Below are 18,798 nucleotides of genomic sequence, written 5' to 3'. Positions count from 1 at the left end.
ATAGATGTGGCGTGTTTTTGTGTGCTGGGATTTGAATGCCTGGCCGTGCTTTACACTGCTTTTGTTTTTCCAGTTGACTTCGGTGTGAGCGCCCAATTGGACAGAACGATAGGGAGAAGAAACACGTTCATTGGAACCCCGTACTGGATGGCACCTGAGGTCATTGCCTGTGATGAGAATCCAGACTCAACCTATGACTATCGAGTGAGTGTGTGTTTTTTTCATAAACAAGGCAAATGTTCACAAAGGAAACACATTAGGTTGATGTGAAAACAAATTCTGTGTGTGTCATTAGTCATGTCCTATTCTGATAAACACTGGACTCACCAGACTTTCCTAAAGGAAGTATGCTGACTGTGTAAGAATCACTTCCTAATAGGTTACTGGGGGAGAGTTATTGTTGAAATGCTTTCTACACCCCAAGGGAATTGGGAGGTCCAGCTGTAGATACAGATGATCGTTGAGCTGGTTTAGTAAATTTCTACAATGAATTGTAACTGTGAGATTGTTTAATCCGCGCTTGCACTACATTACAAGAAGTTCACTTTTAAAAAAAGAATGCTATAGATAATATTATTGCAGCTGCCTGAGTACTGTTGATTTGGAAAGCACGCTAGCCTTGTAGATTACTGGTATTGAGCAAAGATGCACAGACACCAAACAAGCACAACACTTGATGGCTTTGTCAAGAGAAACATTCAGCATAGCATTAATTCCATAGAACTGACAATTATATTCTATAGCAAACTACTGTACAGGGGGAAACATGTCTGCTGGAAATGTTTAACGCTGCATAGAGAGAGTGTGGAAGAAGAGCTAAGTGGTGATTTCATTTACAGAGGAGCAGAGCCAAACATTACACATGTCTTGAATAACATGTGCACAGTTGACTAATTTATTGCAACACATAGCTAATATTATCAGGCCTGGATTACCCACAAAGCACCCTAGTTAAGTGGAAAAGCACTATGCAAGTTTGGAAATTGCTTTGTACTGGCTGGCTGTCTTTTACAGTACTATATACCCTATGGCTATCAATGCTATGGTGCCATGCTATGTGGGTCACATGCGAATTGTTAACAAAAACTAAAATCAAAACAATGCATACATTCTGGTAGCTTAAAAACTCAAATTGAGGGTTTTAGGCCATGTCCTCGCTTCTCACCATAGTAACATGTTACAACGACCAGTAGACAACAATTCAATCAGTATGTAATGCAGAGTTCATTTGATGAGTAAACAGCACCCATTTGGGAAGTTTACAGAGACCAAAAGAAGGAAATGTGAGCCCCACACCCCAATTCATCAAACATATGGAAAGTTGCTGTGACTGACTTTATAGAATTCAAACTAGTGCAAGAGCACAACTTGAAACACTAAAAATATGTAAAGCACAATGTGAAGCATGCAGGACGAGACCAAGAAATGTGAGCACCCCAAACAAGTTTACTTTTGGCGGTATATTTACTAAAACTGCGGGTTTGAAAAAGTGGAGATGTTGCCTATAGCAACCAATCAGATTCTAACTGTCATTTTGTAGAATGTACTAAATAAATGATAACTAGAATCTGATTGGTTGCCATAGGCAACATCTCCACTTTTTCAAACCCGCAGTTTAGTAAACATAACCCTTGGTGCACTCAGACTGGTACTGAAATATCTTAAAATATTTTTTCAACAATACTGTACCTGCAGTAGATGAACTGATTTTCTTTTAGGTCTAATAAAGACAAATTGTATACCTGTTACATTATTTTTATGTACTGTATGTTACATAACATTTTAACTTCACATTAAATTGTCCATAATTTCATTTGTCACAAGTAACTTGATAAGATTAATCACCAACATTCCCTTTGTATCTTGTTGCCTCTGTTTAAAGTCTACTTCAATGGCAAAAATAAGGAGAATACTCTTTTGATCACCTGTTTTATTCCAAATTTGCTTATTATTTTTCAGGCCCCAGTACAAGTAACTAATGGGGGCAATTGGTACGAAAACTTTATTTTCCAAACTGTTTGCTGGATTTGTGCATGCCCAGTGTCCATCATGTGCAGCTTGGACAAAGACTGTACTTACTGAGTGCAGTTAATGCTGTCACCTGGTTGTGATGATTATGTAGTATATCTCAGGACTGATTGTTATATTCTGTTGAATTCATATATGACAATGTATGTTTTATGTAACCTCTCAAAGTATCTTCTGCTTTGAGGAAGGGGGGAGTTTTGAGGTCCAAAGTTGTAAACCCTGTGTCCACTCTGCAGAGCAGAGATGAGAGATCCTCTGAACTGTCCAAACATATATCTTAGTGATAGATAATTTACTCTGAAAACTCTGTGTCCCTCTTTTGGGACTCAATTTGACTTAATTGAAAGTGAAAATTCCTAAGGAGCCAGCAAGAAAATTATTTAAAAATTCCTTGTAGCAATAGGACAGTGTCCATTTCTTGCGGAAGGTCTGTCATGACTGAAATGTGCCATTACTCAATGTGTTTTCCTCACACGCCAATTCCTGAAACTTGTAAGTAGGGATTCTGGTTTTATTTCCTCTTTTATTTTCTGAAACTCATTTGTGCAATTATTGTATGGCTGTTTATTACCTTTTTGTAATTAAGCCTTAGAAATATTTTCAGATTAAACATATTTAATCTAGCGTATTTCTCAATGATTCTTTATGAATATACGAAGCCCAGGGAGACTCATGCTACAGGTGTATGTGATTTAAGTGTGAAATATTAATAAGTGGTTCTGGTGAACGTAAGGACACCCTAATAAATCATTTGTGGTGGCAGAAAAGGTGTATTCATTGTTATTTAACTAAGGTAACACCAGTCACGGCCAGCTGTTCAGATTGCTGTATCTGGGACAAGCTAGGCGTTCGTGACACAGGTAAACACAGCTCTCTGTAACAATAAATACAGCTCTGGCACACCATAATGAGGGCAAGGTACTGAGTGGCAGGGGGACTAATTAGTCTGTAGAGGCTGTTGTTGTCTTGGATTAGTGCCGCAGTTGCATCATTTATAATCTAGATCTAACAGTTAAATCAAATAGATTAAGGATTTATAACAGAACTAACAAAAATCATCATTTACATCTACCTTGTGGTTAAAGAATTCCACTCTACCTTAGAGAGACTACAAGCTTAACGCTATTAACATATTGTTTTAAAACCCATCATGTTTTTAATATGACAACTGTGTTGCAAATATTTTTTTAAAAATGTGAGCTTATTCATTCAAGCAGAAATGCATGTGCAGAAAAAATATTTATTTGTATTTATATATTTTACAATGTCACCCCACTTGTCAACCCAACACACAGTTTATGTTGAATTACTAAGTTGGTTGTACATGTAGAGAATATATAAATAAATAAACAAACCATACATACGAAACAGTGATGTTCTTGGCACTAATAGATGATCAGTGTCCTAGACAGCTGCCCGACTTGCCTGCCCCTTAATTAGGTCCTGGAATTAAATGTGTAGTAAACTTTCGAACATTGCTAAATATAATATCTGAAAAAAATAGGTTCTTATTGCATATTTTAATGAAATTATGGAAGCCCATCTAACGTGATTCAGAGTCCACTTACAGGGACCCTGGCAGCTTGCCTTTTGCTGATCTGTCAGACACTATAAAACGTGAAGGATTTACACATATTCTGAAAAAAGCCACTGCAGTCTCTCCATATACTTCAACAGTTATTCAGTATCCAGTAAATACCGAATGTTTGATAGGAAAAGGAGCCAGCATACCTATTTAGTACAGCACTGGTTGCTTTCTGAACCCCGTTATATGCAGCATTTATACAGTTTGGCCACAGAGGTTTGCTAAGGCTACTCCAAGATCCTGAAAGTGTCGAAGTCACAGCAAAATATTTTAACAAGAAAGGCCATATGCTAAAAACACGTGTGTCTGTGCGAGAGTCAGGTGCTTACTCATTTGAGGTTAAGTCCACTGCAGCTTCCAGCCAATAGGATCCACAGGAAGAGTCCACAGTCACTCTATAAATTCACCTCCCAGGTGTTGTTTGGTCTTTTTTCACTGCAGGAAATCCCTCCCTCCCTTCATATGTCTCTGTGATAGGTTAGGTTGATGTCACGTTTAATAATATTTTCTCCCTCCGCACAGAGCAGACATAGTTTGGCTTTTGCAGTCAGTGACTAATTCATACTGATCGCCGCAGGTCACTGCCCTCTTCTAAGTAACTTTGGTTCTTAGTCCCTTTCTGTGTAGATCCCTTGACTTGATTTGTGGGGGCACATCATTGTAAGTCCAGAAGGGGTGTAGTCACTCTGACGCCAGATTTAGCACCAGTCAATAAAGGTTTATTATATCCAGGGACCAGTGGTTAGTGCCTTTTGGCCATACACTGTTTGGCTACTGCTTCTCCGCCACCATGTCTTGTTTTACTAAACCGTGATCTTTATTTGCCAATGAATTTCTGGTGTCAGTGTCTTTATTTATTTAAATACAGTGTTAAGTCTTAGCATGCGAGTGGGATTAGTGCAGTGAAAGGGAAGCATCAACAGTATGCAGTTTATGATTTTATTGTGTCATGTTGACTATACTTGGTAATCTCAGCTCTGTGCAAACTGTCACAGAACTGATCCACCATGTGTTTGTTTATGGAGAGCTCGTTCTACAGCCATCTTAAAGGTAGGGTACCGCCAGCACATTTGTGCAAATTTCTATTAAAACTATCAAACATGTTTTTTAAGAAGGCTGTGTAAAAAGCAATGTCACAGCACTTAGCAATTTACTTTGCTATTGTATTCCGTACTCATTGGTATATTGACTTCTCCATTTTAACAGGCCTAAAATGTCATTATTTCCAGTGATATCAAGGTTTATTTTGAGACGTAATAACTCCAGAAATGGTAGCATAATAAACAGGATAGGTAGTAATGGTATAAAGCCAGTGGCAGCACTACCATTGGTGCACCGGGGCCCATGGAGATAACGGGGCCCGCTGCATGGGGAACTAACGCGCTGTGGGCCCCGGTTCCTTTCTCCCTGCTTCCCTGCACTGGGACCCACAGCCTGCTAGTTCGCCTCTGTATAAAGCAAGGTATAAAGTCAAAATTATGCCTTGTTTCTGTAACGCAAAAACTAAAAATATATTTTTCACAATATTTTATGAATATCTTTTAAATGAGAAAAAAGCTTTGTTGCGTGTATAAGAAACTCTTTGCTAGGAAAACAGCTAAAACTTGTTTAGACATGAAACTGAACACAAGAATAATTGGCATTACAATATATGTAAAGAATACAGGAGTTAGGATTTATAGGGATCGTTATTATTTTATGAGCACAAAGAGAATATTGATTGTTTTTACTTTGGTTCACTGTCAACTCTGTTCCCTCCAAGCTGCTGCTCCATACTTACAGCTGCAGCAGTGATGTGTGCGCACTACATACTAAAATCAATAGAAAGACTATGTAAGAAATTGGTACTGCTCCAAATTTCCCTTCCTGTCCTTGGCCCCCTGTCTTCTACTTTTTTTTTCCCTTATATTGTTACCATGAGCAAAAAACAAATTTACCTGAAGTTTAATTTTTAAAATAGAAAATTAGTCTAATTATTAAAATAATTAAATACTTTACAATTATGATTACATTTCATACTTGCTCACTCTCCTGTCCGGGAGACTCCCGAATTCCGGAGGGACTCCCAAACTCCCTGGACAGCAGGCCATTCTCCCACACCTTGTCCACTTCCTAGTGAAGTGGGCGGCCCACTTCCTAGTGAAGTGGGCGGGATGTTTGCTTCCATGACAAGATTTTAGTCATTTTGGCCCCGCCCCCAGCAGCAAATTGCCACTATTGCGTAATTGCGTCATATGATCAAAATGAGAAAACACACTTCTATTAAGAAGAAGGCACACATCGCTTTAAACATTATGTTTACATATGCCTACAGGTGTACCACCCTGATCAAACCCAAATGTCTGATTTTGGAAGCTAAGCAGAATTGGGCTGGATTAGTACTTGGATGAGAGACCAACTGGGAATACCAAGATGTAGGCTAAAGTATAATTAATGGAATTCTATTCAAATATTCTGTGTACGGAGCTGCGTAACATGGTGAACCTATCTAAATAAAAATAATGAATAATAATATCTCTGCCCCACAGTTATATCTCTCTAAAGGACTAACAATGCTAAGTGACTATAATACAACATACATTTGTAACAAAACATTTACATCAGCTAAGGTGACTGCTTCATAAATCACAGGAAAAACCAATTATTCTAGAATTGATGGACATACGTGTCGCAATGCAAGTTTTTTTAAACCATGAGAAGTGTTCGCATGTAGCAATTCTAGACCATTGCCTAATATAAAAGGATTTACCATTTCTCACAATAAGTATATCTTTGCACAATATTTTTAGTCCCTCTGAATATTCTACAAAGAGGAAGGGCATGGTGGTGATATGGTGAAATACATTTTTGCATGTTATGCTTTTTGCAAATTTCACAAGGGGGGGTATATTTTTTCATTCCTTATTTCAAAAAGCCATTCTCCCCTTAACCAACCCCTTGCAGAGTCATCCAGGTACTTTTGACATATTGGGCCTTAAGGAGAGCAAAGCAAAAAAAAGGGAGTAACTTTGCACCTTAGCAAAGCCGTGTTGCATTGGAGGGGGAGATACATTTAAAATGTGGGGGCAAATTTATAGTTGGAGTAGGGCATATCCTAAATAACTTTATTTTTACACTGAAATTGAAAGTTTATCAAGTATTTTGTGTGCAACATGTCAAAAAAGTCTGTATTTTCTTTATATGCAAAATATTAAACTAATTTGCACCGCATTGTAACATGGTTTTGTCCAGGATCAAATTTACTCCTTTTTTTCCTTACTCTCCTTTATAACTCAGGCCCATAGTTTGGAGTTCTTAGAGCTAAGTGTTCATGTGACAGGGAAACAATCTCCAATTTAATGGTGAGTGTCACTAATTTGGTTTACATGTAAGACAACTGGTGCACAGCAACTGTGCTTAAAATGTGCTGTAAAATGGGCGGTTCCATACAGACATTTTTCCCTGGACTATGCCAGTTAAGTAATACAAAAAACATCAAATCCATTGCCACTTTAAAATGGTGGATGAGAGCAGGCGGGCCAATCAGAAGCCTTTAATTAAAAATAGGTTCAGCTTCTGAGTGGTCCACCCACTCACAGCTCCCCCTCCGCAGTAACACATAGCCCTGGTTTCCAGCTAGGGCTGTGATACACAGAGCCTCGGGAAAAACAAACAGTCTCCCGGAATCCTGCTAGTGGAATCACAAGTAAAATGTTTGTAGTAAGTGGTAGAGCAGTTTTAAAAGAAGCTAAATTTTGGGTGTTTCTCCATCCTCCATCTGCATCCAGGAGTGAGGAGAATAGGTTGACTGTACAAGGAATTTTCTAAAGAAAAACATTCATAGGTAGTTATAAGTGGTTTCCGATATGACCACATTCAAATGAACGAAGGGGGATTTAAGGAGTGTATTCAGAGTAAATCTAAGAAGAGAACCCAGAACAGTTAAGGTGCTTCTAATATGCTCAAAAAAAGAAAGACATAGCCTTATAGGCCGTAGTCTGAGAAGCTCTTTACTAAATGTATATGAATTAAACTAATTAAATAGACAGTAAATATCCCCACCCTTTCCTCAATACTAGGTTGCCATCTTAAAAGTGTTACTGCAATTGAATGGGCTAGAGAAAAGGACAAGTATGTGAATATGGGGGGCTGAGGAAATTAAACAGCTGGAACTAGAGTTTTTTCACTGCTTGTAAATGGGTTAAGGATTGCAAAACCAAATTATACTTAACATCACGAACTTCAAAAGAATAATATTTGTACATTGCTATAGCTTTCAAAGATGCATTTCTCCAACAATGCTCTCATTTACATCATGTACATGTTAGAATTGTTAAACAATGCACAAAGGGGTGGATTGGGTATAGGCGTCACCGCGAAGGCCCGGATAACGCCTCGTCAATCACTTTCGTGAGGCTGCGTGTGGCGAGTTGGCAGCAATGATCAAAGGCATTGGTGGTCAGTGGAAGGCAACAGGCAGCCAATCGTTTGGCTGCCAGTTGCTATATGACTCAGACAGGAAGTGTTCACTTCTATACCCTGTCTACTTTGTGTTGGCTCCACCTACAGTTGATTTGGTCCCGCCCACATGAGGCCACTTCAAGAATTTTTTCCAGGGAACCTTTACATTCCCAATCCGCTCCTGAAAGCAAATGATCTAATTTCAATAATGATACTGTCTTGGTTAGCATGTCAACACCATGATAAAAAATAGAGATGTCCACTGACCCCCGTGTTCTGGTTTTGGATCTGGATTAACTTTTGTGTTTTGGTTTTGGTTCTGGTTTTGGCAAAACCGCCCTTGGGTGTTTTGGTTTGGTGTTGGATCCCTATTTTTTCCTAAAATCCCTATTTTTTTTTGCTTTAATCATATAATGTTGCTTCTTTTCCCCCTACATTATTATTAACCTCAATAACACTCATTTCAAGTCATTTGCAGTCAATTTTGACCACCTCACAGGTCACAATATTATTTTCATACACTTTCAAATAAAGACTGCAGTGACCTGGCTGGATGCTAAGAGACAGAGCAATGACACAAACACACAGCAGTTCTTAGTACATCTAGGAAACATTGGCACACAGCAGTGGCAGAAAAGATAAGTGGTGCAAATGGAATTGTCCACCCACCCTTATGTAAGATATTGAAAAGGACATATAGAGTTTAACAAGCAAGCACTCCAGCGACAAGCAGTGCTACTTCTGTGGCTGAAGTGTTTGGTTTGTTTGGGTCCCCACAAAACGAGCTAAGAATGGGCTTAAGGCACCTAAGCAGCACCTATAAATAAATTATTATTAATAATAATAATAATAATAATAAGCAAACAGTGCTGTTAATGAACTCTACTGTGGCAAGTCATGCACCAGTGAAAGCAGTTCTTGCCAGTGATAACAAGAAGGCCATTGTCATGCCTGGGCATAAGGCCAAAAAATACACCTTTATGTGTGGAATTAATTTTACACAAATCCTGACAACAGTTGTCTAGCCATTTGTAGCATTGTACAGCCACAGTCAGTAGTGGTAGGGACCTTAACCATCTCGGAACCTCATCTATGTTACGCAATTTGAAACAAGTTCATGGAAAGCTTTTTTGAAAATCATAATAAAATCAGAATAGCATAACATTATGCTAACAAATAACAAACAGCAGTCCAGCATCAGCTATCTACCTTTTCTCAGCTAGATCCCAGCACCTGCAATCCACACCCCAAACACCTTCATCATCAATATCCTCACAAGTGATTGGAGTTAGTCCTGCATCCAAGTTTCTAAGGCGAGATGACTCTTCTTGAGCGTTAGGCCCACTGCTGCTGCTCCTGCTGCTGGGGGTGGATCTTCAACCCAGAAGTAGAACAAGAAGTAGACTACTAGTAGTTCACAATAATTGATTGTTAAACAATCCTTAGCAAGTATGAAAGCGGATCACAGACGCCATGGCGACTATGCTAGTATTAGATCTGCGTCCAATATCCACTATTAATGCAGCTGGTTTTAGACAGTTAATTGAGGTCTTCTGTCCCTGTTACCAAATTCCATCACAACACAATTTTACTAGAAAAGCTATTCCTCACCTCTACCAGAAGTTTTGTAAAAATGCAATTATTGGGCTACAAAATGCCATTCTACCCACTCTACACTTAACCACATATATAGGGACAAGCGGAACTGGGCAAACTAAAGATTATATGATTGTCACAGCCCACTCGGTTGGTGATTCGCCTTCATCAGCAGGGACAGCAGCAGCATGTACCCAAGAACGTCACATTTTTCAGAGGCAGGCTACTCTGTGTATCATCTGCTTCACTAAGAGGCATATTATTATTATCGATGATTTGTAAGGCACCACAGTGCTCCACAGCGCCGTACAGTAGAGAAGACAAGGACATACATAAAACAGGACATACGTAAAACAAGAACAGATAGACAAAATGAACAGAGACATGAAAACAAAGGGTATGGAGGACCCTGCTCATTAGAGAGCTTACATTCTAAAGGGAAGAGGGCACAGCTGATAGTTGTGAGGGTGCATTAGTGTGAATAGTGTTATCGAGGTTAAGGTCACCTCTAAAAAAGAGATGGGTTTTCAAAGAGCATCTAAAGTTTTGAAGACTATGGGAAAGTCTGATTGAGCGTGGAAGGGAATTCCATAACTGGGCAGCAGCACAGGAGAGGTCTTGAAGGCGAGAGTGAGAGATGGTTATCAGAGATGAGACAAAGCGCAGGTCAGAGGTAATAACACTGACAACCTGTTTGAAAAACTAAGGGATGTCATTGCAACATGGCTTATACTGCTTGGATTCTCCTGAGGATATTTGATTTCTGATAATGCCACTAATTTTGTTAGAGCAGTACAGCGGGGGGAATTCCATCACATTCCCTGTTTTGCTCACACAATCAACTTGGTGGTACAGAACTTTATAAAAAATGACAATGACATGCAGGAGATGCTGTCTATGTCCCAAAATATTTAGGGTCAATGTCGGGATTCTGCAACAGCATGTAGTAGAATGCAGCAACTGCAAGAAGAATAGAATTTAGAGGGAATGTACTTTAGTCCAGCGCAGTGGAGAATACTTTCCGTGTTGTGTAAGGTGCTGAAACCACTCGAAGTGGTCAACTGTGAAGAGAGTGCAGACACTGTTGAGTGAAGTGATTCTCCTAATTTTTGAAAAGCAGCAAGAGAAATTAAAGGAAGAAATGAAACAAAGCAATTCAGCTAATTATGTTGGACTTGTAGATTAAGTACTTTATTCGCTTCGCCAGGATCCAAGAGATATCAACATCTTGAAATTGGATCATTACATTTTGGCAACTGTGCTTGATCATAGGTTTAAGAGCTATGTATTCTCTTTCTTTCCAACTGACCCAGATCTCAAGAGATGCAATGAGCTTCTAATAAGTAAGCTGACAGCTCAAGTGGTACATGACACAATGGCATCTCCTCCTTCAGTTTTTCTGGAAATTGCTGCTAGGAAAAAATTTAGCTTTCCCAAGACACCCAGTGTTGATGCAGATGAGTCTGCACAACATTTTGACATTTGCTCTGGTCTAAAAAAATTGCACAAAAATAGTGACAGCTCTTCTGTAAAATGCACTACAAATTCCATGAGGAAGGCCATTACCAGCAATTACATCAAAGTAGACAGACTTCTGTGATGGAGGATTCCAGCGGGGAGGAATTAGTATTGTTTGAGGATGATGTACACACTGTTGAGAGTGAATATGATGACAGTGTAGATTGCAGGTGCTGAGATCTAGCTGAGAGAAGGGAGCAAGCTGATGCTGGTATGCTTGGTAATATTTTGTGTAGAATGGCATGTTGGCAATTTTATATTTTTCTATGGTAAACTTTCACCTTTATTAGAGAGGTGTTTTTTCTTCAAAAAGGTACAAGCTTTTTAGTTACATTTTGGTTTCCCTTACTTAAACCACTATGCACATGAACATAGGCTTTAGCACATGAGGTAGAGGGATTAGTATCATCACGACTGAGGCTGGAGAGTGACAAGAACAATGGGACTGAAGACTGGAGTAACAAGGACACTGTTTCTGTATGACCTATGGCACAGTAAAATGTGACTGGAGACTTTTAATAAAACTGCCAGCCCTATTTTTTGAATTTCTGTTTCAGCACTAAACACTGCCACCTCTCCTATTTCTGGTTGAGCTATGGCGCAGTACAATGTAACTGCAGATTTCGAAAAACACTGCCATCCCTATTATTTATATTTCAGCAATGACAATTAGCAATGGAGCTCTTCTGTTTGTGTGTGAGCTATATAACTCAGTACAATGTGACTGCAGATTTAGAAGACCAAACCTGCCAGCCCGATTATTTCTATTTCAGCAATGACAATTAGCAATGGAGCTCTCCTGAATGTCACTGGAGACTTAGAAGAACACTGCTACCCCTCCTCTTTCTTTTCTACCTATGACACTGCCCAACTGCACTAGAGACTGTCAAGAACCGTGCTACCCCTTCGTTGTCCCACTGTAAAATGGTGCTGGATTGCAGTGGAGGGCGGTACTTATAGAATCCAAAATTTGCGCAATCCGACGACATAATGATGACGTATTCCATCATTTTCAATTCCGAGGGAGCGCGACAGTACCGAGCCGATCTGCTAAGTACGGTTCTCGAGAACCGAGCCTGAACATCTCTAATAAAAAATAGTTTACAGAACAGGTTAATATAATGATAGTAAGACAGAAATACGTTTAAGATGCAGTTGAAGTAGCCATTTTGCGGGCTGAACAAGGAACTAGTGACACTTTGCAACTCAATAGTGTAAATTGTACTTGTTTTGCTAAATATTTCTTCACTGTGTTTAAGCAACAACCACTTTCATTAAATCATATACATTTTATAACGATACTTTGTTAATGCTATTTTTTTTTCTACTGACTCCACAGAGCGATCTTTGGTCTTTGGGAATCACAGCCATAGAAATGGCAGAAGGAGCTCCCCGTAAGTAGAACACAATAGAAAAGAGGAAAGCAGCATATTATATTACATTTCAACACTATTACACTGGGCTTACTGAAGACTTGTAAGGAACGATCAGATAAAATATCAGCATACCTCCTTCCACAAAACAAGCAGTTCAATCTATAATGTCAGGTATGGTTGTATTAGGATTTAAAACCGTGCACAATTATTATTCCAAAACAACATGATAAATGGCTTTATATGGTCAGACCATATATAATAAGTCAGTATAGCTCTAAGACATTTAGGGGTTTATTTGTCAAGACCAGTCGTTAATGAAGATTTTCTGTTTAGGTTTATCGCAGCATTAAAATATATTCTTTCATCCAATTTATCATGAAAAGGTCACCGAGCGAAGGGTGCAGAGTGATGCTCAGCTCCCTGGTGTTACTGGTTCGTAGCGGTAAGAGGACACATGGCACTCGCCAGGCCAGTGTATGGTCCCCTTCTAAAAAAAATAGGAAGAATAAAAAAAGAGAAGTTTAAAAAAAACCAGAAAACTTTACATACAAAAAATGCTTTGTTTTAAAAATAAGGCTACCCCCTTCCCGAGATAAGGATAGCTACAGGAGAACACTGGCAGTATACTGCTGCATTCCATGTTATATATCCTTCCCTATGCATATGGAGAGACCCAGTGATAGCCGGCCATAGCTATCATTCAGAGGGAGGACTTCTTAAATAAATACGAGCTTCTGACAGGTTTAAGGCTTTTCCTCATTTGATAGATAAATATAACTATTAGATACAAAATCCATCATCTTTCCTGAAAAGTCAGTTGTAGAAATTACAAGTATCTTTTTATAATGCAAACCTTTGGGAAGCATGGTCGAAACTGTAAACTGGAATTTGTAACTATAATATATATATGTATACACACACACACACACACACACACACACATACACATTCAAGTTTACGTTATGTATGATTGCACATATACATATCCACTCTTTACTTTTGATTAACTTGACATATAGATTAATAAGCTGCTGTGGAAAGGAATTTGTCCAAAATTATTTAGACATTACAAGGTTGATCATTTTTTGAAGAAGATATGGATTTTTTTTTCCCTGCAAGTAAGTTTCCAACAGTTTAGTAATGTATGTTTTTAACATTTAAATTACAAAAAGGGACAATCTACTAGTCTGTCCTTAGAGTGGTCCTTGGAGATAATTCTTAAAATGTCAAAACATTTAATCCAAAATATTTTCCATTCGAACAAAACTGTGACATTTCTAAAATGTCCTTATGGGTTATTCGAATAACTTTTGATGTGATGATGGGTTTTACTCTTTCGGTAAAAAAGATGTCCTATTGATGTTACAAAACAGTTTTCAAAATGTGCTATGACAAAAGGGGATTTGCCAAGATATTAGAGCTAGTTTAGGAAACAGGATGCATACAATTGGCCGCATACAGGCTCAACCTGCAGCCCTGCCCAAACATTGAATGACCTGGATCACTTTCCACTTTGGCTGTACACGTGTTTAAACTGAACAGATGCAACTATGCGGCACACAGGCAGAGCTGCCATGTCACATGGGGTCCTGTGATTATGTGGATGAACACTGTGCAAATAGACTGATAACTGCAATCAGTCGAACTGCGGTTTATCTGCGTTTCATTGGGTAGTGTGTAGGGTGATCTGCCAATAGGGGTTATGAACAGGAGACCTGTGATCCTCCAAAAGGGTACTAATAAGTGATAGGATGAACTCCAAGGCGCTAAATGGTACAGGGGAATAAAAGGGTAAGATGGATGTGCTCAGTACCTAGTGTGTGTCAGTAAAATAGGCTTATATAGCGTTACTAATTTAGGTGATGTGGAAAATTATTTTTATTCACTGAAGTGGTTATATATAAATGTGCTGGCCAGAGTAATATCCTCAAATGCAGTATAAATAGATCAAACACAGGTAAATAGCATGCAGAAGGTTACTGGAGTGTATGACACACAGCAAAAAGGTTTACAGGAGACCTTCTGACCATAAGACAAGTTGTATCTCAAGACCGGTATACACATAAAATATAAATAATGACAAAAACAGTCCAATATATATATATATATATATATATATATATATATATATATTGCGCATGCACGGACCAGAAGTTCGGCTAGTAATGCCATTCTTCCGAGACTGTCAATGTATCAAGATGCAAGTTATAGTAGCTGCTTTATTATCTGTTACAAAGGTGACCTAAGGCTTACTATGAATATTAGTAGAGAAGCCTGGCCACAAAGATAGATAGATAGATAAATAGATAGATAGATAGATAGATAGATAGATAGATAAAAATATATAACACGGATGTGTATATATACATACACAATCAACATGTATAAGACCATCTGTATACATAAACTGTATTACTGACTAACTACTGTTGACATTAACATCTGTGAGCACAGCTACTATCTGCTGCTACTGGTTATAATAATCCAACAAGTTTGATTAAGTTTAAAAGCGTCTTGTGGCTTAACATCCACCACCAACGCGGCTGACACCTATCAGATATCAGCCAAAGCGCTCTGTTCACAGGTAATTCCACCAACACAACCGCGATGTTTGTTGGAACAAAGCCGCTAATTGAATTCCCCACAATGAATAAACAAGTATAAATGATAAAAGAAATAATGCTCAGCTCTTAGTTCAACAATGTAAGACATGTTAAAGCTCATTTACACTAGTTTATTAGAAGCTTTGAGACAAGTGGGGTTGTCTTTATCCTGGCTCGCATCACACGTAAACTTGCCCACCATTCTGTCATTTTTATTTTCCAGCCTTATGTGACATGCATCCTATGCGAGCCCTCTTCCTAATTCCTCGGAACCAACCTCCAAAACTGAAATCAAGGAAATGGTATGTACATTGGTTTTGTTAAATAGTATTGTTGCTGAAACACACTGTTCTGGGACATCAATATGCTTGCAGCAATGGAAGAGTTAAATCATATTGTATTTTTACCACATTCCTTTTGCGCTTACAATGTTCTGGATAAGTGGGACAGCAAAGCCTGACTCCCTGCAGGATAAAATGGTTTAATGTGCTTACTCAATGGCTGATGTGTCTAACAGAATGAATGAATTAATAATCATGCAGATGGTTAGTTAAGAGCAACTTATTGCTTTCCAGGGCCTTTATTTTCCTGCATGTTACAGGAGCTGTCTAGATAATTGGATTTATTATAGGGGGAAGAGCATGTACTATAGAGAGTTAGCACTTATGGAGGGCTAGAGAGGAAACATATGGAGGAATCAGACCTACATGGCTACAAATCAGATTGCTTAATTATTTTCAGTCATTATAGCAAAGTTTACAGATGCAACATGTATTAATTGGCAATATATAATTAATTTTTACAATAGTTTTACTTATCATTAAAATAAAAATGGAGTTGGCTTCATGACAAGCCTAAAAAAAAAGCAAACAAACCAATATTATGAAAAGAAACAACTTCTGGAAAGGGCAGACTACAGTTAGTGAGCTGTAACAAGATAAGGGAAATATTACACAATGCACAGTGGTAGGAGTGGGCCGGTATATGATATATACCATACAAACACTGCCCCTACTGCCTTCAGTGTGAAATCTCATTCCATTCACTTACATTCCCAGACCGCCACTTCTAAATGTCCACTTTGACCACAGACTATGCATTTAATGGAATAAGGCAATATGAATGGTTTGTTTCCAGGATTTGACAACATTAACTCTATTAAGTTTATTTTAATTTAACTTGTAGCAATGATTACCACACACTTACCTTTGCTTAAAAACACACACAAATCATGGTAGTACCTCTACTAAAGTGTTTATGTGGGCAAATATAGTGGCCCACACCCAATTTGATTCAAAGATAATGTAAAGCTTTACAATGTGATCGCGCATATATTGTGTATTAAGATCGTGTACTCAGATGAGATGCAACTAGCGTTAGTTACAAAATATATCGGAATTTGTCAAACAACCAAATGGGCATTCTGTTTAATTCAGCTGGCAGAACTAGAAAGCAAATTCTAATGACACTTTCTTGATGTATTGTGTGATTGTGTGGGAGTGTGAGTGTGTGTGTAATCATCAAATAACATGAGACGCTCAAAATCTGATCTTTTGGAGTGCCCACAAAGACCTATCTAATTTAGATGCAAGGTGTGCGGCCACTTAAGATACATACATGCATTCAGCACACTGTCCTGAAGTCATTATATGTGGCTAACTTAGCTTGTGCACCATAAGGACAGATTCACAGAATTACAACAGCATACAGAACAAGATAATTGCTACTGAGCAATGGTCCATATAAAACAGGGGCTGATTACTATTACTTGAAGATAATCTGTAGCATATCTCCCACATGGTTTTATACTATTATTCAGGTGCCAAACGCATGGGTAGACTTAATTTAATAATTTACCCATGATATAAAAAGAACAAGATAGCATCCATAGTCACCAGCGGTAAATGGGTCATAAATGACTCAACACATCACCATTGGATTTAAAAATCTTAAATGGTACAAAGTATCACCTGCTTCCCTGCGTAATTATTCTATATTCCACTGAAAGCTCAATGAAGACCTGTTGTGTTTGTGTGGCAAGAGTACATTAATCTAGCTTTAGAAGAACTGTTAGAAATGCATTCACACATTTTAGTTGTAATAGCTCTACTATGTAAGAAGAAACTACTTTAGTATATGATGTCCCCATTTTTACAATAGAAATGGTAATAGTATGTTAAAAATCTAGTATGTTTTATGACAGTGCCTAAGAACACACAATTCATATTTTACTTTCCAAACATTCAGATAGATACCTTAAGAATAGACATTATGTCACTAATGATACACACACATGAATTAATTAAAAACACAAATCTGCAATCACAGGATTTAAAAAGAAAAAAAAAAGATTTACAGATAAAATCATTGGCCAAAAATAATATTCAACCTTTTGGTTCTCAGTTATATTGCAACAGTTCTATCCGTTGTGGTAATAAAATATTCATACAGGGTTTCTATTTATCATCTCTTCAGGTCAAAGAAATTTCTTCACTTTGCTGATAACTGCCTCATTAAGAACTACACTCATCGCCCTACAACAGAAACTCTACTAAAACATTCCTTTGTTAAAGATCTACAAAATGAACGTCAGATACGCATTATGCTGAAAGATCATCTGGATAGGACCAGGAAGAAGAAGGGAGAGAAAGGTAGATCATCATCATCATCATCACCATTTATTTGTATAGCACCACTAATTCCTCAAGTGTTCATATGTGAAAGTATAAAATTCATTTGAAAGCCCTTTATCAAAATATGTATGTTGTCTTTACATATCAATAAAGAAGAAAGTTCCGTTTGTAGGTGTGAAGTATAAAAAGGAACCACTAGGTATGATTTTAATATAGAACAGAAAGGTAACAAGATGTATAGGCCAAGGATAGCAGCCAGGAAGAGAGAAGCCTACAACCTTGCTTCTGTGGTTCATCTAGATCAGAAAAAAGTTTTTTGCTGTGCTTAATCTTTGAAGCTCTAGTGTAAAATCAAAAAGAATACAATAATGTACACTATGTGGTAAGTAGATTACTTTTCAGTAATGAAAAGCACTCACCCAGTGTTGATAATATCAATGCTTCGGACAATCTTACACCGATGTCCACCTGTGGTTGTTAGACACAAGGAAGCTGGCAGGTTGTATGTGGTAGGTTTACCACATGGAATATATTACCAGCATTCTCTGCCATACCCCTGTCCAATTCAATAGTGTCTGGAGTCATTGGCCTGAGTATTACGGGTCCTCTGGCCCCCCTGGTATTCTAAGGCCTTTAGCCTTTTACCAACTCTTTCGGTCATGTTCTCTGCTTCAGTTTATTCACTTTCTCTCCCTCCCTTGACTAGTGAAACCCCCTCCCTTCCTTTCCCCCCTTACTCTCCCCTTTCTCTGTCTCTATACTTAATTTTCCCTTATACTAAATGTTTTTTTTAGCTATGTGTTATCTGTGCTCCCTGGAAAGTGATTTCTGTGTTGTCTCACATGTTATGTAAGTTTCCCTCCCTCTGTTTTTCACTTGGAAAAAAATAAAACATACAATAAAATCTTTATTCAAAAGAAAAAAAAAAAAGCTCAATTCCACTGCCTGCCTCTGAAATATAGATATATGTTGGTTTGATAAATTTTGATACACAAATGTTGCAGTATTATGGGCATATT

General features: G+C 38.1%; 1 protein-coding gene and 1 long non-coding RNA gene across 3 annotated transcripts in view; one reads left to right on the top strand and one right to left on the bottom strand.

Annotated features, from left to right (window-relative positions):
- NRK (Nik related kinase) overlaps nt 1-18,798 on the top strand; it is a 184,988-nt gene that overhangs the window by 61,642 nt on the left and 104,548 nt on the right. For both annotated transcript variants that reach the window (XM_075184270.1, XM_075184269.1), the window contains exons 7-10: nt 74-204; nt 12,507-12,561; nt 15,370-15,448; nt 17,622-17,797. In XM_075184270.1, the coding sequence (XP_075040371.1) occupies nt 74-204; nt 12,507-12,561; nt 15,370-15,448; nt 17,622-17,797 (441 nt within the window). The remainder of the gene's footprint in view (nt 1-73; nt 205-12,506; nt 12,562-15,369; nt 15,449-17,621; nt 17,798-18,798) is intronic.
- The window catches only part of LOC142100606 (uncharacterized), a 29,889-nt gene continuing 29,068 nt past the window's right edge, over nt 17,978-18,798 (bottom strand). Inside the window, exon 3 of the long non-coding RNA XR_012678865.1 lies at nt 17,978-18,119. This is a non-coding gene — a long non-coding RNA (uncharacterized LOC142100606). The remainder of the gene's footprint in view (nt 18,120-18,798) is intronic.

Source organism: Mixophyes fleayi, chromosome 9 (genome assembly GCF_038048845.1).
Source record: "Mixophyes fleayi isolate aMixFle1 chromosome 9, aMixFle1.hap1, whole genome shotgun sequence".
In the NCBI taxonomy this organism is placed as follows: Eukaryota; Metazoa; Chordata; class Amphibia; order Anura; family Limnodynastidae; genus Mixophyes; species Mixophyes fleayi.
This window is presented reverse-complemented; position numbering and strand designations above follow the sequence as displayed.